This window comes from Takifugu rubripes, chromosome 10, assembly GCF_901000725.2.
Source record: "Takifugu rubripes chromosome 10, fTakRub1.2, whole genome shotgun sequence".
NCBI lineage: Eukaryota > Metazoa > Chordata > Actinopteri > Tetraodontiformes > Tetraodontidae > Takifugu > Takifugu rubripes.
Window position 1 is genome coordinate 11,605,996 of NC_042294.1, and position 23,893 is coordinate 11,629,888.

The window sequence follows — 23,893 nt, forward strand, 5'->3', positions numbered from 1 at the left end:
TCGGCCCTTTCAGCCGGCGTTAGCACGTGGAGCGGGTTCGACGTCACATCCATCGGACCGGGATGGATTTGGTTTGCTAAAATAAAGCTGATTGTCTTGCGCGCCGCAACTACACGTCTCACACCGCAGAGATGATCACAAAATTTAGAAGAAGAGGAACAACTGCCAGGACGAGACCGACGTTAGCTCGAGCAGCGGCTCTGCTCTCGTCCCCTCGGCCCGTTAACAGCTCAGCCAGCAGCTCCAGCGAACCCATCCCTGATCTATCAACAGCTTTGCAACGTAGCGGCTAGCCGCGGCTAACGGGGACGCCTGCTAACCCTTCATAGCCCGTGTTCACCTTAGTGGCGGGAGTTTCTTTAACCAACTAGTAGCCGTTAGCATCTCATGTGAAAAAGACAAATCTAATAAGCATGTGCAGGTTTTACAAGTCATCACACACAGACACACGCCGAGTTTTACCTTTCACACTTGTTAGCACTTAGTTAGCCCAGAGGACAGCAAGCTAGCAAAGAACTTGCCCTGCCTGAACAGTTTGGGAAGACAAAGGATTGTTTTGAGGGGGGGGGGGCACAATGTGACTGGTTTTGTTGGGGTTGAAGAGGTTGAGGTACTTGGATCGCACGTTAGCTGCAACATACATTAGCATCCAGGAGGCGCTGAAGAAGCCTCAGGTGAGACGGGAGGCGTCGCTCGCCCCCCCCAACACACACACACACACACACGCACGCACACACACACGCGCGCACGTCTTTGATTTGTTCAGCAACAATCAACAAAAACAGGAGTCTCTTCCTCACAAATACTCCGATGAAGATCAACGAGTCTTTGAAGGGAGGAAGAACATGATGAGCTGGAACACGCGTGTGGACACAGGCGAATCACACGCGTGTGGACACAGGCGAATCACACGCGTGTGGACACAGGCGAATCACACGCGTGTGGAGGAGACAGACGAATCACACGTCTGCGGAAGTCCAGGTGCTCCAGGTCGTCCGTGACGCTCCAGGTTTTCCAGTTAAGAGGCTCCGCCCACCAGAGATCATTCTCAAACACTCCAGAACAGAAATCTTAATTTGATTCTTTTATTGCTAATAAAGATTCCCCACAAGAAAATTCAAAATCATTGTCACCATAAAAAGCTATAAAAATGGATCCGTCCGCCTGATCGGGTGATCTAGAAAAGCATCGGAGTAGTTAAGGCACTTCAGCGAGCAGCCGCCCTTCTGTCCCGGGGGGTCTGTGGGCCGCCGCCTCCTCATCATCATCTTCATCATCTTATGGCACTGAGCTCATGTCTCGCAGCAGGGCGCCGCCTCACTCCACGCCCACCAGGGGAGGCTCCGCCCCCGGCAGGACGCGCTCCAGGGGGGGCTCGGCGCGGATCTCCAGCAGCCCCTGGATGAAGCCCTCGGGGTCGGCGCTGGGGGGCGGCGGCTCTTTGGACGCCTCCGACTGGCCGGGCGTCTCCGTGTCGGCATCTTCCTGGGGGGCGGAGCTGGAGCCGGCGAGGTCGGCGTTGCCCGAGTCAGGAGCGGCTGTGGGCGTGGCCTCTGGAGCTCCAGCCGCTCCGCACCGCTCCTCCTCTGAGCCCACGGGCTCCTCTTTCACGTCCTCCTCCAGCTCCTTGGCGCCCGCCAGGCCACTCCCACACTCGCTCTCGTTCTCCGAGGGCGGGCAGGTGGAGGGCGGGGTCGGCGTGCAGGAGTCCCCGTCCTCGCTCGCGACGTCGTCGTTGCCGGCCAAGGCGCCGTCGCCCCATCGCGGCTTCAGGTGGATCCGCTGGTGGCGAACCAGGCTGTGCTTCAGGGTGAAGGTCCTCTCACAGGTTTGACACTTGTACGGTCGCTCACCTGAGGAAACAGACAGGAAGTGAGAAGCATGTGACCTCGTGGGGAGAGGGGAGGGGCCTAACCGGGTGTGACCTCATAGGGAGGGGAGGGGCCTAACCAGGTGTGACCTCATAGGGAGAGGGGAGGGGCCTAATTGGGTGTGACCTCGTGTGGGGGGAGGGGCGTACCTGTGCACGGGGGAGGGGCGTACCTGTGTGTGACCTCATATGGGGGGAGGGGCGTACCTGTGCACGGGGGAGGGGCGTACCTGTGTGTGACCTCATATGGGGGGGAGGGGCGTACCTGTGCACGGGGGAGGGGCGTACCTGTGCACGGGGGAGGGGCATACCTGTGTGTGACCTCATATGGGGGGAGGGGCGTACCTGTGCACGGGGGAGGGGCGTACCTGTGCACGGGGGAGGGGCGTACCTGTGTGTGACCTCATATGGGGGGAGGGGCGTACCTGTGCACGGGGGAGGGGCGTACCTGTGCACGGGGGAGGGGCATACCTGTGTGTGACCTCATATGGGGGGAGGGGCGTACCTGTGCACGGGGGAGGGGCGTACCTGTGCACGGGGGAGGGGCGTACCTGTGTGCGACCTCATGTGTCGGGTCAGGTCTTGCAGGGACCAGAACCTCTTCCCACAGACGCTGCAGATCTTCTTCCTCTTGTCCACTCGTCTTCCCGCCGGCTCCTCCCCCTCGGCGCTCTTTGGTTCCGACGCCTCTTCGTCGCTCCTCTCCTCCTTCTCCTTCTCCTCCTCCTCCGACTCCCCACTATCTCCTCCTTCACTGTCTCCTCTCCTGGTTGCTCCCTCCTCCTCCTCCTCCTCCAGTTCGGCCTCCCTCTGCTCCTCCTTCTCCTCGGCCGAGCCGCTGTCCGCCGCCTCCTCGTTGGCGGCGGTGAGGTCATCGTCCCCCGCCGCGGCGGCGGCCGCCACCGGCTCGGACACGTGCGCCCTCTGGTGGCGCGTGAGGGTGGTGGCGTAGCGGAAACTCTTCTGGCAAACCTGGCACACGTGTTTGGAGTCAGGCTGCTGCTTCGGGGCCGGAGGGGAGGAGGGCGGCGCCGCCTCCGTCTCCTGGCCATCGGGAGGAGGAGCCGAGGTTGGGCAGGAGGCTGCGGGCGGCTCTTCGTGGGCGGGGCCCGAGGACGACGACAGCTTGAAGTCGATGAGCTTTTTGCCGAAGTTGAGGTCCAGACTCTTGTTGCTGTGACAGTCGTCGTCGTCGGCGCTCTCCACCTGTGGACCAAACAGCGATCAGACCGGCAGACGTCCCGGGCCCGACAGGAACGTGGGCGGAGCCTCACCTTGGCGGCGTCGCCGGCAGGCGGCCGTTTCCCCTCTGCGGCGCCGCTCTCCGCCTCCCCCTGCGGTTTGGTTTGCTCCGTGGTTTCTGCCGCCGGCGGCTCCGCAGCGCCGCAACCTTCAACACAATCGGCCAACGTGAGCGAACGCGCGACCCGGACGGGTCCAGCGACCGGCGCTGGTCCGGATGGTTCTGATCACTGACCGTGTCCTGGTTTGTGGGCAGGGCTGGGTGGCGTTGGGCCCGCCTCCAGCTGGTCCAGAAGATCATCTGCGATGGGGGCGGAGCCACTTTCTGAGGACGCGCTGGGATCCGCCATCATCTGCTCCGTCTCCGACTGGCTCTCTGTGGCGGGAAACAAGCATCCGTTTCCACGGCAACCAAGAATGGCCATCCTACATTAGCACACGTGCACAAGAGGACGCGGCGCCGGCGTGCGCGGCGCCCTGTGTCCACGTCCGCGTGTGCGCTCTGACCTGCACTCTCGTGGGAGCCGTCGTCCGTCGTCTTGTTGATGGCGCCGTTCCGCCGCAGCGTTCGCTGGGTGACGCCGTGTTTCCGCAGCAGGTGGCGCTCACAGTTGGACTTGGTGGAGAACAAGGCGTCGCACTTCGGACAGGGGAACGGTTTCTGACCTGGAGGAGGAGGAACGTCAACGACCTGCGGGAGGACCGTCCTGAAACGCCAACTTCCTCCAGTCATGTGACCCTGGCCACACCCGGGTCACATGACTGGGATCGACGGCGGCGGGCGTGCACGTCACCTGTGTGGGTCAGCATGTGCCTCTGGAGAGAGCTGGCCCAGGGGAACACTCGGGGGCAGTAGGGGCAGGTCATCTTCTGGACCGAGTTGGAGTAGGCGTTCTTCTTCCCTTTAGACTGCGGCGCCACCACAGTTCCTGCTTTCATCTCATCCTTGGCTCCGCCCTCTTTCTCCTCCCTCCCTGGCATTTTGTCAGAATCTGTCCGGAGAGGGTTTAAAGGTGATTTTGGTGCCTGTGCGTTTCTCAGCTTTCACCACTTCTCCCCTCAGACCCACCTCTCGTCCCTCCGAGCTCCGCGGCGCTGGTCTGCAGGTACGGGCTGAACTTGTTGGCGTCGGTGGTGGCCAGCATCTTCTCCACACTAGCAAACTCGCCGCTGGACTCCAGGTCCAGGCCGACACTCTTCTCTTTAACTGTGAGGGCAGCAGGCCTCTTCCTGGAGCGTTTCCTGTGTAAAGACAACACTTTAGCACCATCTGCTGGCGGCTGCCAGTACTGCACGTGGGGAGGTCACAGGTTTGATTTTTTTTTTTTTTTCACCCCTATTAAAAGTCAAATTGGGTCAAGTTTCACTTTGTTGCCATCTCCACCAGGGAGGATAAAACGGCAGCAAGCATCATTGCTGGGCGGAACCGTCTCCCATTATCACAACAAAGAGAAAAGCAGTAACGGGGCAAAAGTCTTACCTGTCGGACGTGTCGTCGCTCTGTATTTCCAGACCAGCGGAAAGGCCGGGCCCGTCAGCGGCACAGTCGACCTGAGGGGAGCTGCCTGCCAGGCCTTTGCCGTCCAGTGTGGCCTCCCTCTTCAGCAGGTCTGGAGCTCCAGAGACGGAGTGGATGATCTGAGCGATGGAGGCCAGGGGCGGCAGCTCCTTCAGGGCAGCAGAGGAGGTGGAGGCGGAGGCCGGTTTGGGCAGCAGCGGCTTGAGGCGCTGAGCTCGCGCGGGGATGTTGAGGTTAGTCAGGGAGCCGGGCGGCGTGGTGGACCCGTGCGGCAGCTGGTAGCACCCGTGTTGGGCCGTGGGCTGTGGATTGGGTGCGAGCGCGGCAGCTTTGTCCTCCTTGGACACAGCGACGCCCTGCTGCTGCTGCTGCTCCGTGCCGCTGATCTGCTCCATCTTGATCTCCCGAAAGGCTCTGGTACCGGTCGGCTCCCTCTTCTGCCTTTTGCTGGGGATGGATAAGTCAATGGGCTGGTCCGAGCTGTCGAAGCTGGGGGACACGCTCTCCAGTTTGACCCCAGGAGAGCCCGACTGGCTGTGGGGGCCGCGGGCTTTGGCGGAGAAGTCCAGGGGCTGGTCCAGTTCTGTGGGATACAGAGCGTTGGGCAGCTCCTCCACCTTGACTGCCTGGAGCACCGGGACAGGAGGCGGACCCGTGCCGTTGAGCATCACCTGACTGACGGCAGCGGACCGAGCCGGCGGGACGTTGGCCACGGGCGCGGTGGCGGGCAGCAGCGTGGCGATGTGCTCCTCGATCTCCCGCTCCTGCACCTCGGGGTGCTGCTTCAGCAGGTGATGGATGCAGTTCCGCTTGGCCAGGAAGGCGGCGCCGCAGCGCCGACACTCGAACGGCTTCCTCTGGCAGCCGTTGTGCGTGCGCAGGTGGATCTGGAGCGCCCGGTACGTCTTGAGGTCTTCGCCGCAGTAGCGGCAGGTGGTGTCGGCGCCGGTGCAGCCCGTCTCCGTGTCTTGGGGGGTGGTGGGCGCGGCGGTGATCACGGCAGCCATGTTGGCCGTGCTGGTGGAGGTGACGTACTTGATGTTTTTCTCGATGTCCTTGCGCGATGTTTTGGCGTGCTTCTTCCTGAGGTGGCGCTCGCAGTTGGCCTTGACGGTGAACGGGTAATGGCAGACTCGGCACACGTACGGCCGCTCGCCGCTGTGCGTCCGCAGGTGTCTGATCAGAGTGGCTTTGTCCGGCGCCACGTAGTCGCAGATGTTGCACTGGTGAGGGAGGATGCCCAGGTGGTATCGCATGTGGGCCTGCAGGACCCCGGAGAAGGCAAACACCTGGTCGCAGAACCTGCAGGGGAACGAGCCTTTGGCCCCGCCTCCGGCGTTCCCAACTTTGGCCCCCGGCTTTCTCCCGCTTAGCCCCGCCTCTTCGTGCACCGCCGCCGTGGTGGCGGCCGGCGGGGAATCAGACGGCGGCGTCTGCGCGTCGCCCGCACACTCTGCATCCAGCTGGCCGTCATTTCCGGCCGTGGAGGAGGAAGAGGAGGGCGACTTGAACAGGGATGGCGTGGGGGGCGGCAGGCTTGGGCTGATGCAGCCCAGCGAGGCCTGCTGGGAGCTCTGCAGGGGCGGCGGCGTGGTCGCCGTGAGGCTGGACCGCGGGCTGATGGGAGGTTTGGGTTTCAGCAGAGGCATCGTCTTCTGACCTGAAAGATGAGCAGGCGCTGGTTTAGAGGCGGGACGGCGGCTCCCGTTGTTACTGCTACAACAACGGCAGTTACACGTTCAAAAAAAGGAAACAACTATTTCATTCTTGGTGGTTCTGGACTCACGGGCTGGCTGAGAACGTGGTCGATGCTCACCTTGAGCCCCAGCGAACCCCTGGGTTTTGGCCAGAGGTGGAAGGGTCAGCCCCATTTGAGTGGGCGCTGCGCTCGCCACTTTGAGGATCTGCTGGATATCCGCCAGCTCCACGACGCCGGCGCCACCCGCCTCGCTGGGCTGGGCCCCCGACGAGGCCACGCTGCCTGTGGCGGCGCCTCCGTTGGGCTGCAGGAGGAAGCCGGCCTGGAACGGCTGCAGGGAGAGCATGTTGAGGGCGTCCCTCTGGGAGAGGCCCTGCAGGGTGGAGCTGGAGCCAGAACCCTCAATCAGGGGGATGCTGAGCGTGGTCAGGCTGCCCAGACTCAAGCCGAGAGCCAGGCCCAGCCCCCCGGACAGGTAGGCCGAGGCCAGCTCCTGGGGCAGGCTGGTCGACGGAGGCTCCACGTGGATCATCTTGATGCTGTCCAGGTGAGCCTGATGGATCTCGTCGTCTGTGGGACCGGCCTTCACCTGAGAGAGCACAGCTGAGGGTCAGGTTGTTCTTAACGCTCACGCCGAGGAGCTGCACTAAGGTTCTGAGGTTCACCTTGGACACATGCTGAAGTCCCAGACCCTCCAGGAAGCTGGCCTGCTCCGGGACCAGGTCTGAGGCGCCCTCCTGATTCTCCACGCTTCCCTCCTCTTCCTCCTCCTCCTCCTCCTCCTCCTCCTGGACGCTGCTGCTGGAGGTCTTGTCCGGGTGGGAGCTGCTCTTGTGGATGTCGAGGGCGGAGCGCAGCGGGAACGCTTTGTCACAACAGTCGCAGACAAAACGGTGAAACTTGCTGATGCAGCGACGGAGGTTTGTCTCACACCAGACCTGCAGACGAGTCAGCAACAGCGATCGCACACGCGTTAGGACGACTGTGACAGTCGGGGACACCAGAGGTCATTGGCAGGGTCCCGAGGTCGTCGGGGTTGGAGCACCTGTGCGATGTGGGGAAACTTCTTGCAGGAGAAGTCGATGAACGCCAGGTCGTTGAAGCCGGTGGGGATGGAGGGGTTGTTCTGGATGAAGGGGCGCCCGTTGGGGTCTTGGGGGAGGAGCTTGTGGACCCCTGCGTTGTGACGCAACAAACCACGGTGGGTTCGGAAAGACAGGCAGCAGAGGTCACACCTGCAGAGACACCGTGAGCTCAGACAGGGAGCGTCCACAGGAACAACATGTGTAACTGAGAAATGTCCTGATCCCATAACAAAGAGGCCAAACTTCACCCACTTAAATGGTGCCAACATCTCCCACAATCCCACAGTGCCTCCAGGTGAGGTCAATCTAAGGGTTCTTAGGCTAAAATGGCCACAACATCCCTCCGTCCTCCTGCTGATCCTCTTACAGTCATTAGGAGGACTTACTGAAGTCTTCCTCCATCACAGCTCCCTCACACCCGTCTTCACGCTTCCCTCTACAAACATCTGTCTTTCATGTTCCCAGAACCTTCATATCTGTTTGCTTCTCCTTTTCCTTTAGTATTTATTTTCTTTCAGACCTTTGTTCTCTCTTTTGTTCCTTCTCATCTTTCCTTCATGTCTTTCCCCTCGTGCCATTTCACTTGTGTTGTTCGGTTGCTATGGTGACAGACTCTTTTTTCAGGATGAATTGCACGTTGTCCCGGTAACCAGACCTGGTGGATCGCGTCTTTAACCCTTCTCCTCTTTTCTTTTACTTATTAACTTTTTCTCCCCGTCCAACAATCATCTTCCCTCCTAAATTAATCTATAACAAAATCATCAATAACCAGGTGCTGCTGGGCAGGAACACAGCAAAGAATTCTGGGAAGATTAAACGCGCATGTGTGTGTGTGTGTGTGTACCTTAGTGCTGTGTCCGGGTGTGTGTCCATGTGTGCGTCCAGCTCCAGCCTGGAGTTGCAGGTCTTGAAGCAGATGGGACAGGGCAGCAGCTCCTCCTCGGCTCCATGGAGCCCCAATGCTGCCACCTCCTCCCCTGTGGCTGCATCTTCCATGGCCTGCTGATGAACACACACACACACACACACACACACACACACACAGCATGACTTCCTGTTTAAATGACTTTTATAGAAGGTTCAGGAACAGCTGAAGAAGCCAAGAGGAGCCGATTCTTCCAACAGGTTCTGATCCAGAAAACACTCTTCATCACATGATGTTTCATCTTTACCTTCTTGGTGGGCAGCTCCTCGTAATCCTCCTCCTGCCTCCTCTTGATAGACGGGCGCCGGCGTTTGGTGGGGGAGGGGGGGCTGACGGGCAGTAGGCCGCTGGCTGGGTCCTTCTCATGGATCTTCATGTGTCTGGAAGAGACGAGAAAAGTCACACAACTCCTCCATCATCATCATCATCATCATCATTATTATCATCGTCATCATCAGAGCAGCTGTTTAAACATCGTCACACTTACACGTGCACACCGTTTATGAACACGCACGGCAGCAGAAACCCAGTAGACTCGTTAACGCACACGGACCATAAGTGTGTGAAACTAACGCACGATTACGCGCAGGCTAGCTTTATAAGGCTGAGACAGGAAGTCATGACGGGACAGCAGGAAGTCCTCCTGACCACTGGTCGGCGACCGGCTCACCGTCACCTTTTGACAAACATCAAAACATTTGTGTCCATCCAGACACAACAGTCAGACCCAACAAGACCAGCTACACATGTGCATAGAACGGAGGAGGTGTGAGGAGCTCAGACACTTTAATACTGCTGCTATAATCCATAATAATGCTTCATGTCCAGCTCCAACGGAAGAGACGCTAACAAAGTAACGTTGTTCAACTGAGTGAAAGAAAAGTAGAATAAAGAGGAGAGGAGTGTTTGGAGGTTATCTTCTATTAATAGGACCTGACAGGCAGCGGTTTGGACGCCCATAAGAGGTCCTGGTAGGAGCCCTGGCACCGTCTGACAGGAAGCTGATTAGTGACCAATGAGGCGGGCGAAGAGAAGGAGGAGGCGGAGCAAAGCGGACTGTGACCCCAGGAAGCAGCCAATCGGTGAGCGGGAAAGACGCTGAGTCAGACACGATCCCACACAAGTTGTCAACAGGTGCGGGGTTGTTGTGTCAGTGTACAAAGAGTAGCGGCGCTCCCGGAGGGTCGTCACGGCAACGGGATTGATGCTGGGCCCCCGATCCTCGAAGGCGACTTCACGGCCGTCTTAGCTCAGATGTGATTAAAGGTCGTCACAGAGGACGAAACGAGGGTAAAGTGGAGAGTGGAAACATTCCGAATCCACGTGTGTGTGTGTACGTGTGTGTGTGTGTGTGTGTGTGTGTGTGTGTGTGTGTGTGCAGACCTGTGCATGTTGCCATTGGTGGTGAAGGTTTGTCCACAGACGGAGCACTTGTAGGGCCTCTCTCCGCTGTGCACCAGCATGTGTCTGTCGAGCGACGACGCCGAGCTCAGGCACTTCCCGCAGATGCTGCAGGAGTGGTCGTTGGCGCCGGCGTCGGTGTTGTGCTGCGGGGGGGGGGGGGGAACGGGGTCAAACGGGGTCGAACGGGGCAGAACTTTGAGTGGTGGATGAACGTGCGTGCGTGGTTCACCTGTCGGATGTGCATGGTGAGCTGGTGCTGCGTCTGACACGCTTTGTCACAGAGCGGACACGTGAAGGCCGAGCTGTCCTCTTTACTGTCCTGCACACAGCAAAGGGCTCGTTTAACACAGGAAAACACACACACACACACACACACACACACACACAAGCACACACACACAGAGCCTGAAGAAACACTTCCTGTTTCCTGTTTCAGAAGCAGGAAACAGTGACACGGCATGGAATGCAGGAGAGCATGATGGGAGAAAGATGAACCACAGTGACAAGACAGAGGAGACAGGAAAGGAGGAAAGGAGGAAAGGAATACATCTAACAGACGAGAGAATACAATAAAACAATAATGGAGCGGGTAAAAACACGCCGGTATCTACCTGGGTGCGTCGTGCGTTGCGGCTGGGCGGAGCTCTTATGGCGGTGGCCGTGGTCAGTGACTTGCTGGGGGAGGGGCTAGAGGAGCGAAGGGAGGAAGTGTCAGGTGAGGCGTGTGTCGCGGCGTGGGCGTGGGCGTCGCCGGCGTTACCTGGGCGACGGGGCGGTGGAGGCGCTGGCCGAGGTGACTCCGCTCCCTCCGTCGGCGTTGATGGTTCCGGCGGCTGACATCACGGTGGACATCATGGCGTTGATGGAGGACAGGTCTCCGTTCTGCAGGCTCTCCTCCGGGCCGCCGGCCTCCCCGGACGCTCCGCTCACTTCTGCTGTGACGGCTACAGAGCTGCTGCGTCACTAAAATGCAACCTGGTGAACCAGGTGAACCAGCAGGTGCACCTTCAGCTCACCTGGGACGCCATCCGGGCTTTTCTCCTCCGCCAGCTTCACCTCCTCCGTTGTTCCTTCTGCTTTCTCCTCGCTGGGGGCGTCCATGACTGGAAAATGACCCACATGTCAGTAGAACCCCAGATTTGCTCCAAATCCGTCACAAAAATCACATTTTCAGCTGAAAATGCTTCTTAAAATGTCTCAGAACGGTTCGTGTGTGTGATTGAAAGACGGAAAAGATCAAAGAAACCTGATTGAGACTGAAAAGATCAAAGAAACCCTCCAAAACTTGGATTAACATCATGTGACCCACCTGATGCTGAGCTCATCAGCGGAGCTGCGTTCAAGATCACAAGTTCAACACCAACACAAGCAGCTCAGCGTCACGTGTGACACCAACACGCAGCACAAGTGTCATAAAGGAAGATCAAAGCCCAAAGCTCCAGAGTCCAGCACATTTATGTTTCAGCTCATTATTTAATGGAAATTGTATTAAAATCACTTTATAGCTTTAAATTATTTGCCAACAGAAACAAACGGCTGCTGTCATCACCTCCCTCAGTGCAAACACACACACACACACACACACACACAGTGCATTTAAAAAGCTAATAACATGTTCTACATAACTCAAATTACAAGTTAATTTCACCTAATTTAAAAGAAATCTAGATTAAATGGTGATTTAACAGTTGTAGTTTAATAAGTTGACTTTGTTGTTGAAAACGTGCAATAATAACGTTGATAAATCTACCATTGTTTTCCTTTAGCTAATCTATGCTAGCTGTGTTTGCTGGGACGTGTGTGTGTGTGTGTGGGGGGGGGGGGGGGTCTGTGGGCCATATGTTGGCTGTTTATTACCTCCTCACTGTCGCCACACAAACACCATCTTTGTTAATTCACAAACGACAACAACAATCATTAAACTCCTAAATAAATTATTTCAAAGCCAGTTTTACTGGTTCCAGTATCAACCAGGTTTCAACCAGTTTGGCCCGGATTCATCTGGATTATGACACCTTTTAACACCACAAGGAACAAACTTACTTAAATGTTTGATGTGTTTTTTAAACTAAAGATGTTTAGCTTGATTTTGACTGCTGATTTTACTTAATTTACTGTTAAAATAGCAACTGTCTTTATTCTCTGTCGTCTTTGGGACCTCCAACTAAAAACTGTCAATAAACATCAATAAACACCAAAAAAGAAGAAAACAGGTGATGCAAACAGTGATGTCAGGAAACAGCTGGGTCACATGACAAGCAGCAGGTGAGGCAGCATTTACAGGTGTGTGTGAGCATGCGTGTGTGTGTGTGTGTGTGGCAGGTGGGGGAGGAGAGAGGGAGGAATAAGCAGGGGCGGAGTCAGGAGATGCTGATGGAGGGATGGCGGCCACGATGGAGAAGGACAGACTGACAGCAGGTGGAATCTGATTGGTCCTCTGTCAGGATGGAGGGAGGAGCAAAAAGAGGGAGCATATTTACCCGTCCGTCTTCCTAACGCAACGCACGTTCACTGGCCTGATGTCAGGGGCGGGGCGGTAGAGGGGGCGGGGCTTGTTGTATGTGTCTGCAACCACTGCTCACACTGCGGGAGAACACAGAGAGACGATCAGTGAGACACACACACACACACACACAGGACGCACACCTGTCTGTCTGCCCAGGCAGGGGGAGGAGCTTCATCCACCACCATGGTTAATTCCATGTGGCAGATGTGACTCCTGACAGGGAAAATAGTTTCACATTTCCGCCAGAAACACTTGGCAAACACGCAAATATAGATATAACAGCCCTAAAACTCATCGATTAGGCATCAATAAGGCCACATACGTGGATGGATGGAGAGCTGGAGGAGGTAGAGCAGGAGGGTTTAGGGATGGATGACAGGAGGAGAGAAAGATTAAAAGCTTAAAGGGCGCTAAAGCTAATTAGGAAGCAGCTCAGGGTGAAGAGGAGCGGGCAGGAGATGGAGGGATGGTGCAGAGGTAAAGAAACATCTACAGCCTCTTTCATTTCCCTGCGTCGGGGGGGGGGGGGGGGGGGGGGGGTGAGGTGGCCCCGGCTGCATCACAACTGCCCCCTTCAATAAACTGTTGATCCGCCCAGAGATGAACAGCCTGCTGATCAGGCTTCTGTTTGATGCTAATCGGGCCCAAACCCAAACGGGACAGGTGAGCGCCCGTGTCCCTCATGAGGCCGACAGGTGAAACCTTAACTGGGAGACACCTGAGCGCCTTTAACCGTTTTAACTGGGAACCAGTTAAGAGATGCAACCCACTGAGGAGGACAGGGAAACACCACAGATGTAAAAATAACCCCGGAGCAGCGGGTGCACGTTGTTCTATTTGACTTGACGTGCACAAACAAGCGGAGGAGGAGGCGGCGGCGGCTCTAAACCCGTCCTATTGTCTGGGCTCAGCTCAACATGGCTGCCAGGACACCTTCATGGCCTGACTCAGATGACAGGAGGAGGAGACATGTGCTGGGACAGAAGGCAGCAGTGATGGAGCGGGACGAGGGAGGCTCAACACAATCCAGTCAGACCAGACCGGCCGCTCTGGAATCCTGCGCCTGATTGGCTGCCTGCCGACCGCCCCGACAGAGAGCTCACGCCTGATTGGCTGTTTAAGCTGCAGCTTTTCAGGACATAGAACCCCCCCCCCTTTTAATGCTCACTCACTCAGCATCCTTATCACACACACACACACACACACACACACACACACAGATGAGTCAGTGCACGCAGTTATTGGTTAACTTTCAGTTCAAGTCTGATCTTGTGCTTCTTTGACATTTTAGAATCTTTCTCACACACGTTTGACTGGATGTGTGAAAACATATGAATATGTGAGATGTTGTGTGATCACATGTTCGCAGGGACGCTCCATCGATCCGAAATTAGAGAACTTTTAACTCCCTTGCAAACAATCCTGGACGTCAGCGTTCTGTGTCATGACACAGCAGTTTTGCTTCCTGTATTCATGTCGCCAATTCCTTAAATTGACTGAAAAATGAGAAAAGCGTATGATTTTGTGTGTGTGTGTGTCTGTGTGTGTGTGTCTGTGTGTGTGTGTGTGTTCATCCTCCTACAGCTTTCTTCTGTAATTACAACCACAGTGGTGGAGGGGTGTGATAAGTCAGAGCAGGGGGACCCTGTCAACATGCTGAGCAGCTGTCTTGCTCTCTCACACACACACACACACACACACACACACTCACACACACACGCTCTCACAAACAGGCTCACACACACTAACAGGTGTAGCAGACAGCCAGTGACCTCTGCTCTCTCCTCTGCAAGACCTCTATTCTTTCAAACTATGCTAACAGATGCTAACTTGCACATGTTGCGTGTGTGTGTTGTGTGTTATGTGTGTGTGTGTGTGTGTGTGTTGGGGGGGGGTGCATGCGCATGTTAAACAGAGACAGCAACAGCAGTAAATACACCATGTTCTGACCCATACAGTGACAGCGCACCCAGAGGACAGAGGAGCATGATGGGATACGAAGTCTTATCACCCAGGAATCAAACGTTTGCTGAGGAAACTGAGCAGAACTTGGACATCCAGGCACCACTTTACTCCTCCTCCAGCAGTTGCTGCTCCACCGAACAAGCAACATATTTATCTCCCTCTCACACTCTCTCACACACACACACACACACACACACACACACGCACACACACACACACACACACACACACACAGCTGGCCACATCCATAACTGACTCCTGTTTAAACAACTGACATCAGCCACAACTGAGACTACGCTACGCTAACTGATGCTAACCCTGTTACCAGCACACACAGCAGAATGTCAGGTGACCTTGGTGGTTTGTATGACTGACAGTACCTCACCGTCAGGAAGGAAACCTGCTTCGGGGGTAAATGAACTCCAACAACGTAACGCATGAGACGACGACAAGGTGTGTCGTCTGCAGAGGCTCCGCCCCCTGGTCTCTCTCCATCTCTGCATGCAAAGTAAACCCCGACAGGTCTGTCATCACACCTGTGTGTGTGTGTGTGTGTTTGGTGAGGCCTCTCTACGTGCTTATACATGCCAAGGCCGACTTGAGCCCTGAACTTGTTTAACACACTCACACCGAGTCAGACGGTTCCGGATGGTTCAGAAGTGCCGAAAACTCCAGAGAAACTCGAGGAAATTCCCTCGCGAAGGACCTCAACGGCGGTGAAAACGTGCCAACACCCGATCGTCATCATCTTCTCTGAGAAACATTTCACTTTGTGAGTGTAAAAAAAACAAAAAAAACAAAACTTAAAAAGCAGAAGAAAACCAGAGCGAAAATACTGAAAACAGAAAGATGCGGAAAAAAGAGCCGCCCCCCCCGCCCCCCCGCCATAATGGCAACCTTTGTGTGTCAGAAGAATACAGCCTTCATTTCCACACACACACACACACACACACACACACTCTACAGGACAAGGCATATTCTGGCCAATCAAACACTTGTCTGCCTACAAGCCTCCCATCCCACTCTTCACTGGCTGTGTGTGTTTGAGCGTGTGCACGTTAGTGATTTTAACAGCTGTTGTTGCCGAGGAGACCGAAGAGTTCCAGTTTAGACCAGTCTGACTCCACTTTCACCTCCTCTCCTTATCTCCTTTCCTCCGTCCACTCCTGTCCTCCGATGCTGCCGCTCCGTCTCCGTCATGACGACGGTAAAAATGGAATTTATTAGTGTTTAAAAGTGTTGAGGCAGGTTGGCTTCAGGGAAACTTCAGTCCTGTTTTACAGCATCTTTACACAGTCAGTGCAAAGGCCTGATCAAGATAAAACAGTTAATATGTGACTGGAGCACACACACACACACACACACACACTCTCAGAGTCTTATCTGCCCTGCAGAAAGATGCTGAAACAACACGGCTGCATCCTTCACTTCCTGTCTGGACAGGAAGCAGGAAGCAGCAGGGCATTCTTCTGCATGACACTCCCTCTCCTGCTGACCAACGTTCACACAAATATGCTTTTAATTTGAAAGCTCAAACAGGAAAATGGGGGCCGAGAAGAGGGAGGCTAGTTCCTGCGAGAGAAAAGCATTTATAAATAGCTTTAACTTTGTCATCATTACTGTAACAAAGTGGTAAAAAAAGAGGAGAAGATGAGATGGGAGACAACGGGAAAGACACGGAAGAACGACGCTCTTCAAACTGTTGGCGCCCCTAAGGCATGCGTGCACGCACGCGCACACACACACACACACACACACACACAGGCAAGTCTTTACACTCAACTGAAACCTGGTCCTCAACAGCGCCACACCCTTCACACACACACACAGAAGAGTGTGTGTCCCTCTAGGATGTGTTGTCACGGTGGGGTTAAGTTTTGGACTACATGCTGAATGGGGCTGGAAGGACACACCCGACCCTGCAACCCCCCCCCCCCCACACACACACACACAAACACACACACACACAGCGTCATGACCACTGTGGCAGTGATGTCTGAAGGTAAATCCACAGATGTCCAATAGCAGTGATGGACAGATATGGAGAGATGAAGCCCTCCCCTATCTGAACACATATGGACATTTTGTCTACAGACTTTCAAAATAAAAACACTTCCTGTCCCACACAGATTGTTCTGTCCTGACACACAAACACACCCGCAGTCAAGGACAAACATGGCACCAGTGCTTCCAGATAAACCCCTGCTACCACATCCTGGATACAACCAGAATGGACACTACATTTCCCATCCTCCTCCCATCGCTACACTCCACTCATGTTTAGCTCAGAGATAATCGACACACAACCGTATTACGATAATAATCAAACCCAAGTCACGTGATCGAGGAACGAAGGGAGGAACGAAAAGGTAACAGCACTTTTCAGGACTCTCCTCCCCCCACCTGGAACCCACCGCCCCTCCCCCACCTCACACACAGGGATGCTCAGGTGAATGCAAGTGTGTGTGGGTGGGTGTGTGTAAGGGAAGGAAAAAGGACTGAGGGCATGCAGGTACTTAAGTCACTATGGTAACAGGGTGTGTCTAAACAATAGAACTTTTTCATGAGACACCCACCGTCTCTGTGTGTGTGTGTTTACATCAGATTACAACAGTCAGATTAAAAGGGATTATTAATTCTGTGTCTGGGTCCATTCACATGTTGTAGCTCTGTCACGCTGCTGCACACACACACACACACACACACCTTGACAACAATATAATTCCAATTAATTAAAAAATGTTAATAAATCCTAAAATGAAACAATGTTAACTTTCCAAACATTTTTACAGCTAAAAAGGGGAGGGTTGCTAAAACCGAAGCTAACAGCTAACACGCTCGGTCGCCGGAGCATGTTAGCTTCCGAGCTAATTTAACAGCTTCCATCTGTTTCCTTCTGGCGTCAAACTTCCCACGGATCTGCAACGTCTCCCGGCGTGCTAAAGCTCTCAGAGCCAGCCAATCAGAGGGCTCCACAGCCTCCTGATCACCACCGGACACCAACAAACGTGGATGGTTCCTAGCCTACGCCGACCGCCGCTTCTCCATCAGCTACTTTAAAATAGATCATGGTGGTCTGCTTTTAAAAGCATTAACGGACTTAAGAATTTGGTCTTCAAGATCCCCCACGACACACACACACACACACACACACACACACACACACACACACACACACACACACACACACACACACACACACACACACACACACACACAGCAGCTGACAAAACTGTTTAGTCAGCAGAGGGGTGAGCGTGGGAGGAGGGGAGGAGGCCGAGGGAGGTGGGAGGAACCACTGTGCTGTTCCTGGAGGGGAGCTGGAAGGTTCCACTGAGCCCACAGCCGAGGGAACATCAATCAATCTGATATCAATGCAAAGTCATCATTTCCTTTCATATCCAGTCGTTAAACTACACTAAAAGACATAATTTTGACTTCACAAACACGGTTTTGGAAACTAATTCAATTCCCTGAAAACACGTAAAGCAAACAGCTGGAACTTCAGAACCAAATGACTCAAAATTGGTTTGTTTGTGCAGATAAGATGCTGCTTGTTTACTGCCAGTTTAACTCCAGTTTAACTCCAGTTTAACTCCAGTTTAACTCCGTCTGTGCATCTTTGAGATAAACGGAGGGAGGAGCTCAAGACGGCGGCCAGGGTGGAGCCGCTGCAACTGATGGAGGAATGAAACAAATGCTTCATATGTAGGCCAGACCTGTTGAATGGGATGCCAGCAGCTATGTGTGTGTGTGGGTGTGTGTGTGTGTGTGTGTGAGTGTGTGTGTGTGTGTGTGTGTGAGTGTGTGGGTGTGGTGAGACTGTCTTACTGATAAGCAGCTTGTGGGGCTAACTACTTCACCGCGAGTGTGGCTGCGCGTGTGTGTGTGTGCGCGCGCACGTGCCTGCGTGTGTGTGTGTGTGTGTTTTCACAGCCAGCAGCAAATAAAGCCGTATTTACAGCGGGTCCAAAGTCTGAGCAGCTCGACTGTGAAAGAATGTCACAACGGATGGAGGGAAGAAGAGGAGGAGGAGGAGGAGGAGGAGGAGGAGGAGGAGGAGGGGGAGGAGGAGGGGGGAGGAGGAGGGCATCTTTCAAGGGGAGGAGTCAAGGAGGAGGAGGAGGAGGAGGAGGAAGGGGATGCTACCAGTTTCTGCAGTTCTAACGTGCTGCCAAGCCTGATAAGCCTGATAAGCGATGCTAACTGGGGTTAGCATTGAGGCTGTTGGTAATACATCAAAGCTTTTTTTCTGATTCAATCTGACAGTTGTCGGCGTTCAACGTTCTCGAAACGCGTGACGCTCTGGCGCCTCCTTCCAAAGACCGACAGCATTTTCTGCTGCTGATGTGCTAAAACAGCTGCTAACCTCCTGAGAACGCACCACCAGCCCAGCGACCACAGAAAGGGAGGAAGAGGAGAGAGCGATGATGAGGAGGACATGTGGGAGGTAAACAGGAAGTTGAGCAGCCTCATCAGGAGAGCAGGAGTTGGGGGAAGTGGCGAAACAATAGCTGCTCTTCATTTCTGCATGTGTCCTTTATGGTGAAAAAAGAGCAGCAGGATCTTCCTCCTCTGGACCCTTTCACAATAAAATACAACATTTAAAGCAGAAGAAAAACGGGAAATCCCTTAAGAAAAGAACAGTTCTGCTTCAATGTTTCTCGTATATCGACCGATCGGTGAGCCTGGAGCCACGGGGACCAGCACAGACCAGCACAGACCAGCACAGACCTCCGGCCTCCACGTGGCTACAGACGGACCAGAGTTGCCTCCATCCCAAAGCCTCTGGTCCAATCCTGAGCGTCCCGTCTCACCAGAACCTAAGAAACCCAACGAGGATGAGGACCACAAGATGTTCCACCGGTCCCAGGATGACACCACCCACGTCAGCGAGCAGCCGTCCAAGCTACATGCTAACTGTAGCGTAGCCGACGCTACAGAAGAGTTCTGGGGGCCTAAAATTAACCCGAGGAAGAGTCCACGAGGCAGCGTCCTATTTTAGCACCGCTCAGACGTGGTTTCCTTTTACACTCCCAGAGGAGTTGAGGTTTCCAACGTCAATGATCAATAATTAAAGTTAAAGACGTCGATGAGCAAATTAAATCAGGAGTGTTGTTCCCGCGTGAACGTGGGGGAGGGGGGGGGACACCAGCAGAGGTGTGATGGACCCTCACCCACCTCCAGTGTGCTCTCCAACACCTCCACATCTTGAATAACCCAGATGCCCCCCCCTCCCTCCAAAGAACCCTTTCTTTGAAGAAAAGAACGCATTTTGAACACCTGATAAACTAAACGTGGCTGCTCCGATGGGGCAGCAGGCTGCTGCATCTGCCCCGTCAGCTTCGAACCTCCGCTCCATCTCCTCCTCTTCTCCACCACACCTTCCTGACCTCCATGCTAACTCCTGCTGTTGCTGCTGGGTTGGGGGATGGAACATAATCTTATCTAAAAAAGGCGGGTCTATAAATAGAGGCTGGGTCCACGCGGGGGCAGAGGTAGTAACACCAACCCCTGTGTGGAGCTACTGACCTCCACAAATACACCCCACCCTCTCAGAGCACCCTGGTTGGCTCGGAGAGGGCACCACCAGCAACCATCACCAACAGGAACACACACACACACACACACACACACACACACACACACACACACACACACCAGCTCCCCACTGGGCACCTGCTAATATCTGGGTGTTATAGCTGAAGCGATGCACCAGAAAGAGATATTCAAGGTCTGTTGGATGTGGGAATGGACTCAAAGCCCTGATACTTTTACACACGTTTAGCTGTGTGCACACAATACATCTGGTGTGAGGCGCCAAACACACACACTCGCAAACACACACGTCTTCAAGTCAGCTTGAATACAGAAGTTATTCAGCTCACAGCAGACAAGAGGAAAGGGCTCGGTGGCTATTGTTTGAAGTCTGTTAACTAGATGACTGTTGGAGCTAATCATGTGGCTTCGTACGCAAGCACGTGTGTGCGCGCGTGTGTGTGTGTGTGTGCGCGCGTGTGTGTGTGAGAGAGATAAACGGAGGTTAATGGATGCAACAACGGTCTCTGAGGGAGGACAAGAGCTTTTAATTAGCTGCTCATATCAGTCCTTAGAGACACAAAGGTCCCAGTGAAACACACACACACACACACACACACACACACACACACACACATTCTTACAGTCACAGTTAGCATCCTGAGCTCTTCTGTAGTTTCAACATCTGAATCAATCAAATGTCTGTCACATCTGCTACAGGAAAACATGAAGCATCATGTCTTTGCATGACTCACTGGGGCTCCGTGTGTGTGTGTGTGTGTGTGTGTGTGTGTGTGTGTGTGTGTGTGTGTGTGGTTAAAACCTTGTACCATTTCAGAAAAAGGAAGAACACACACACACACACACACACACAGCATCCTTTCCTGTTGCCACGACACAAAAAGAAAACTCACAAAAGTCTCTTTACACCCAAGTGTCATCACATATCTGCTTTGATCTCCTGATTAGCCCCTCCCACCCAGGAGCAGTAGAGCGAGTTCAACTCCCCCCGAGCAAGACGACAGAGAGAGAGAGAGAAAGAGAGCCTGTCGCCAAAGGCCTAACTCAGGCTCAGTGTTGAATTTCGTAATGGAATGCTAACGGCTCATCCAGACCTGTCCTCCTCCTCCTCCTCCTCCTCCTGCTCCTCCTCCTCCTCCTGCTCCTCCTCCTCCTCCTCTGTCAGGAGGTGGAGGAGGAGAGGACCAGAAACCTGTGCTGCAGAAGAGCAACACCGGAGCTGTCTCCTCTCTAAACGAAGCAGCGTCCCGTGGCTGACGCGATGGTTCAGATTGAAGGACGAGTCCTGAGGAACCTGCTGGTTGGGTTTGATCCGTCTCCGTGTTGGAAGGAGCAGCTCGGCTGCCTGCTGACCCTCCTGCACGCTCATCCCGTCCTCGACTCTGCCGTCGGGCGGCTAAACAAACATTAAATAAACATTCGATCGGAACTCGAAATTCCCGTTCCACTTTTGTGGGACGAAGTTTTGGAACAAGGTGTGTTTAACCACCGAATTCCCTCATTTCGGATGCGTTCGGTACGACGAGAAGCCGAGCGGGAACGGGCAACGATAAAGATGACGACTGTAAAAGCTCATCCATCCATCATGCCTGGAATGCTGATCTGGGATTTCCTGCTACAGAAGGTCTAGATTCCCCCATAACTTTAGTCAGAAGGTATCAAAAGACGCAGATGGACTCAAACTCAATCCCAGTTTGCAATAATTCCAAAAGCAGCTGACAAACACAAACTCATTCAAAACACTTTCAACTTCCACAAAACTGCCAAAACTCCCATTTAAGCTTCATAATGTGGCAGGAGGGGAAGAAAGTGGCCAGTTAAAGTTCCAGGGAGGGGGGGGGGGTGGTAGAGAGAGGCAGGGTTAACACAGAGAGAGAGAGAATCCTTGGCAACCATTATCTAACCGGTTCAACCTCTGAGACAGAGAGCAAGGCACAAAACCCGCATCCAGCAGAACCAGAGCCCGTCCATCAATCATTGACCCGCGTGGCTGATAACACGTCACTTTGACACAGTAAAACCAACATTATTGGATCTGTCTCGCCGCTTTAGCAGCATCCTCCGCCGCGCCGAACAACGCGTCAAACACCCGAAACGAGCCGATTAAAGTCGGTTCGGTCGACGCGTCGGGCTCGGCGGCCGCGCGCAGAGTCCGAACAGACATCGACCAAGTGTCAAAATGGAAGTTAACGCGGTGGATGATGTCGAAAGAAAGAAAAGAGGCCGAGGAGGGAGGCGGGGGAGAGGCGGAGGACGGAGAGGAGGAGGTGGATGCAACAGGCGTCACGTCGATGCTGCTGCGGCGCTGCGCGTAACCGGAGACGGAGGAAAGAAGTCTCTCCGACGCGCTCGAAAAGTCAACAAACTGGGCAAAAGTGGAAAACACGCAGCCGCCCGTGATACGTGAACGCCTCCCCGCACAGTTGGAGGACTTTATAAATGTACGGGGCTCAGTTTCGGGCTAAATATGTCTGGGCAAGGTCACAGCGGGGCGTCGAGCTGGCCGCATTCACCAGGAACCCACATATCCTTCACCCAAATAAAAGCACGGCGAATTTCCGAGTCTGGGTTCCAGTCGGATCGGTTTAAATTACGTTTATTTCGCACCTCTGGCGCAGATCCGCACATCTAGTAGCTAAAAATAGAAAAGGCTGCTCGCTTCGCCCAGTTCAACCAGTTTAACCTGCGCCAACGTATCAACGTCCCCTCGGTTTTTCTGTACATTTAAAAGCTCGTGAAACACAAGGAAAGCGTCACAATAAGCTGTAAACCACAGCATTCCCAGAAACTTACTCGGCAGAACACGTTAAACGGCGGAAAACGGCGATTTGGCCGCCAACCTTCGACCTTCGCATCCCAGCGTTCAACAGGTGGGACTTACTTTGAAAGGGTGTCCCGGAAGTCAACGTGCTAACGTCGGCTAACTTAGCCCTGGTGTCTGATAGCTTTACACATGGCCACTAGCAGCGAGGCTCCGACCAAAGTGCACCCGAGATATAGATGCTCGACTCCGGCGGAAAGCAGACTTTGACCCCCCCCGTCCCCCCTCCCCTCGCCCCACCACCTCCTGCCTCCCTCCCCGCGGGCCAAAACCAGCCACATAACAGCCCGGGACGTGCACGCGGGCGAAAAAGTTGCACGAAAAGTCAAAAAACCGAGACATTTCACGATAATTAGCTTAGTGCGGCGTGAATGAGGAAGAGAGCGGCGGCTGAATTCCACCGCTTGGATGCGCATCGAACTAGGAAGCAACGCGGAGAGGAGAGAAAAAACAAGTATCCCTCCCCGTCCACATCTCCGTCCAAAGTGGCTAAAACAGACGCAACAAGTCCCAACTTTGCCCACCTGAGCGCGGCGGGGCCACGGCGAGAGTCAGGAAGCCCCGAGCGGAGCGATGGAGAGGGTTTAAACCGAGACTTACGCCTGACTTTGTTGGGGTTGGGCTGCTTGCGCCGAGACATCGTGGCGAGGATGATGATGGTGGCGTTGGGGTCGACGGCGAGGATGGTGGGCGCCGACGAGGGTGGGTGGTGGAGAGATGAAGAAAAGGAGAAGAGAGGTTGCAAAGTTGCTCCGGTGAGGAGAGGAATCAAAATGGCGTTTCCGAAGGGATGTGCAAACTTGGACAAACTTTACTCCGGCTTCTCCTCCTCCTCCTCCCCTCCCCTCCCCTCCCCTCCCTCCTCCACCTCTTCTGCTGCTTCTCTTCCTCTCTCCTCGCGGAACAGGGAATTTACGCGAAGGAAAAGCGTGTTGGAGAGGGAAAACTCCTGTTTGTAGTTGTGTTTTCTCCGGATTCCTCTCCAGCCGCGTCCCCTTCGCTCTCTCTCTCTCTCGTGTCAGTGTGTCTCGGTGTCTCTCTCCCACTAAACCTGATAAGTAAAGCTCATCACGTGTTGTCTGCAGTCTCCAGGGGGACGTGGCCACCAAGCATCTCTCCCTTTTACGCTCACCCGATACTCTCCTCCCCGGTAACCAGCCGCGATGGACAAAGAAATAATCCCAGTTTAATCTCAGTTACTTTTTTTTTTTTTTTTTACCCCAAACCTACTGTTCACGGAATCAACAAGCGTCACAAACTTTACTGCCAACACTAAACTCGAAGTTACCGATCCTCCA

The 23,893-nt window shown here is 54.3% G+C and overlaps 1 protein-coding gene across 4 annotated transcripts; it reads right to left on the minus strand.

Moving 5' to 3' along the window:
- Positions 1-1,069: 1,069 nt before the first annotated feature.
- On the minus strand, positions 1,070-23,795 carry rreb1a (ras responsive element binding protein 1a). 4 transcript variants are annotated; one of them, XM_011619210.2, is made up of 20 exons: positions 23,196-23,795; positions 12,225-12,327; positions 10,761-10,847; positions 10,505-10,688; positions 10,356-10,431; positions 9,974-10,063; positions 9,724-9,887; positions 8,588-8,720; positions 8,260-8,417; positions 7,376-7,565; positions 6,996-7,268; positions 6,448-6,919; positions 4,593-6,291; positions 4,182-4,354; positions 3,907-4,104; positions 3,620-3,778; positions 3,348-3,488; positions 3,145-3,260; positions 2,422-3,076; positions 1,070-1,853 (listed from the first exon to the last, which is right to left on the minus strand). In XM_011619210.2, exons 3-20 carry the CDS (start codon positions 10,843-10,845, stop codon positions 1,318-1,320), a joined length of 5,502 nt encoding a protein of 1,833 aa, XP_011617512.2. In that variant the 5' UTR covers positions 10,846-10,847; positions 12,225-12,327; positions 23,196-23,795; the 3' UTR covers positions 1,070-1,317. The 4 variants fall into 4 exon arrangements, with proteins under 4 accessions (XP_011617512.2, XP_029698578.1, XP_029698577.1 ...); XM_029842718.1 differs by lacking the exon at positions 23,196-23,795 and adding an exon at positions 22,656-22,776; XM_029842717.1 differs by lacking the exon at positions 12,225-12,327 and having other exon boundaries at positions 8,260-8,414.
- Positions 23,796-23,893: the final 98 nt, after the last annotated feature.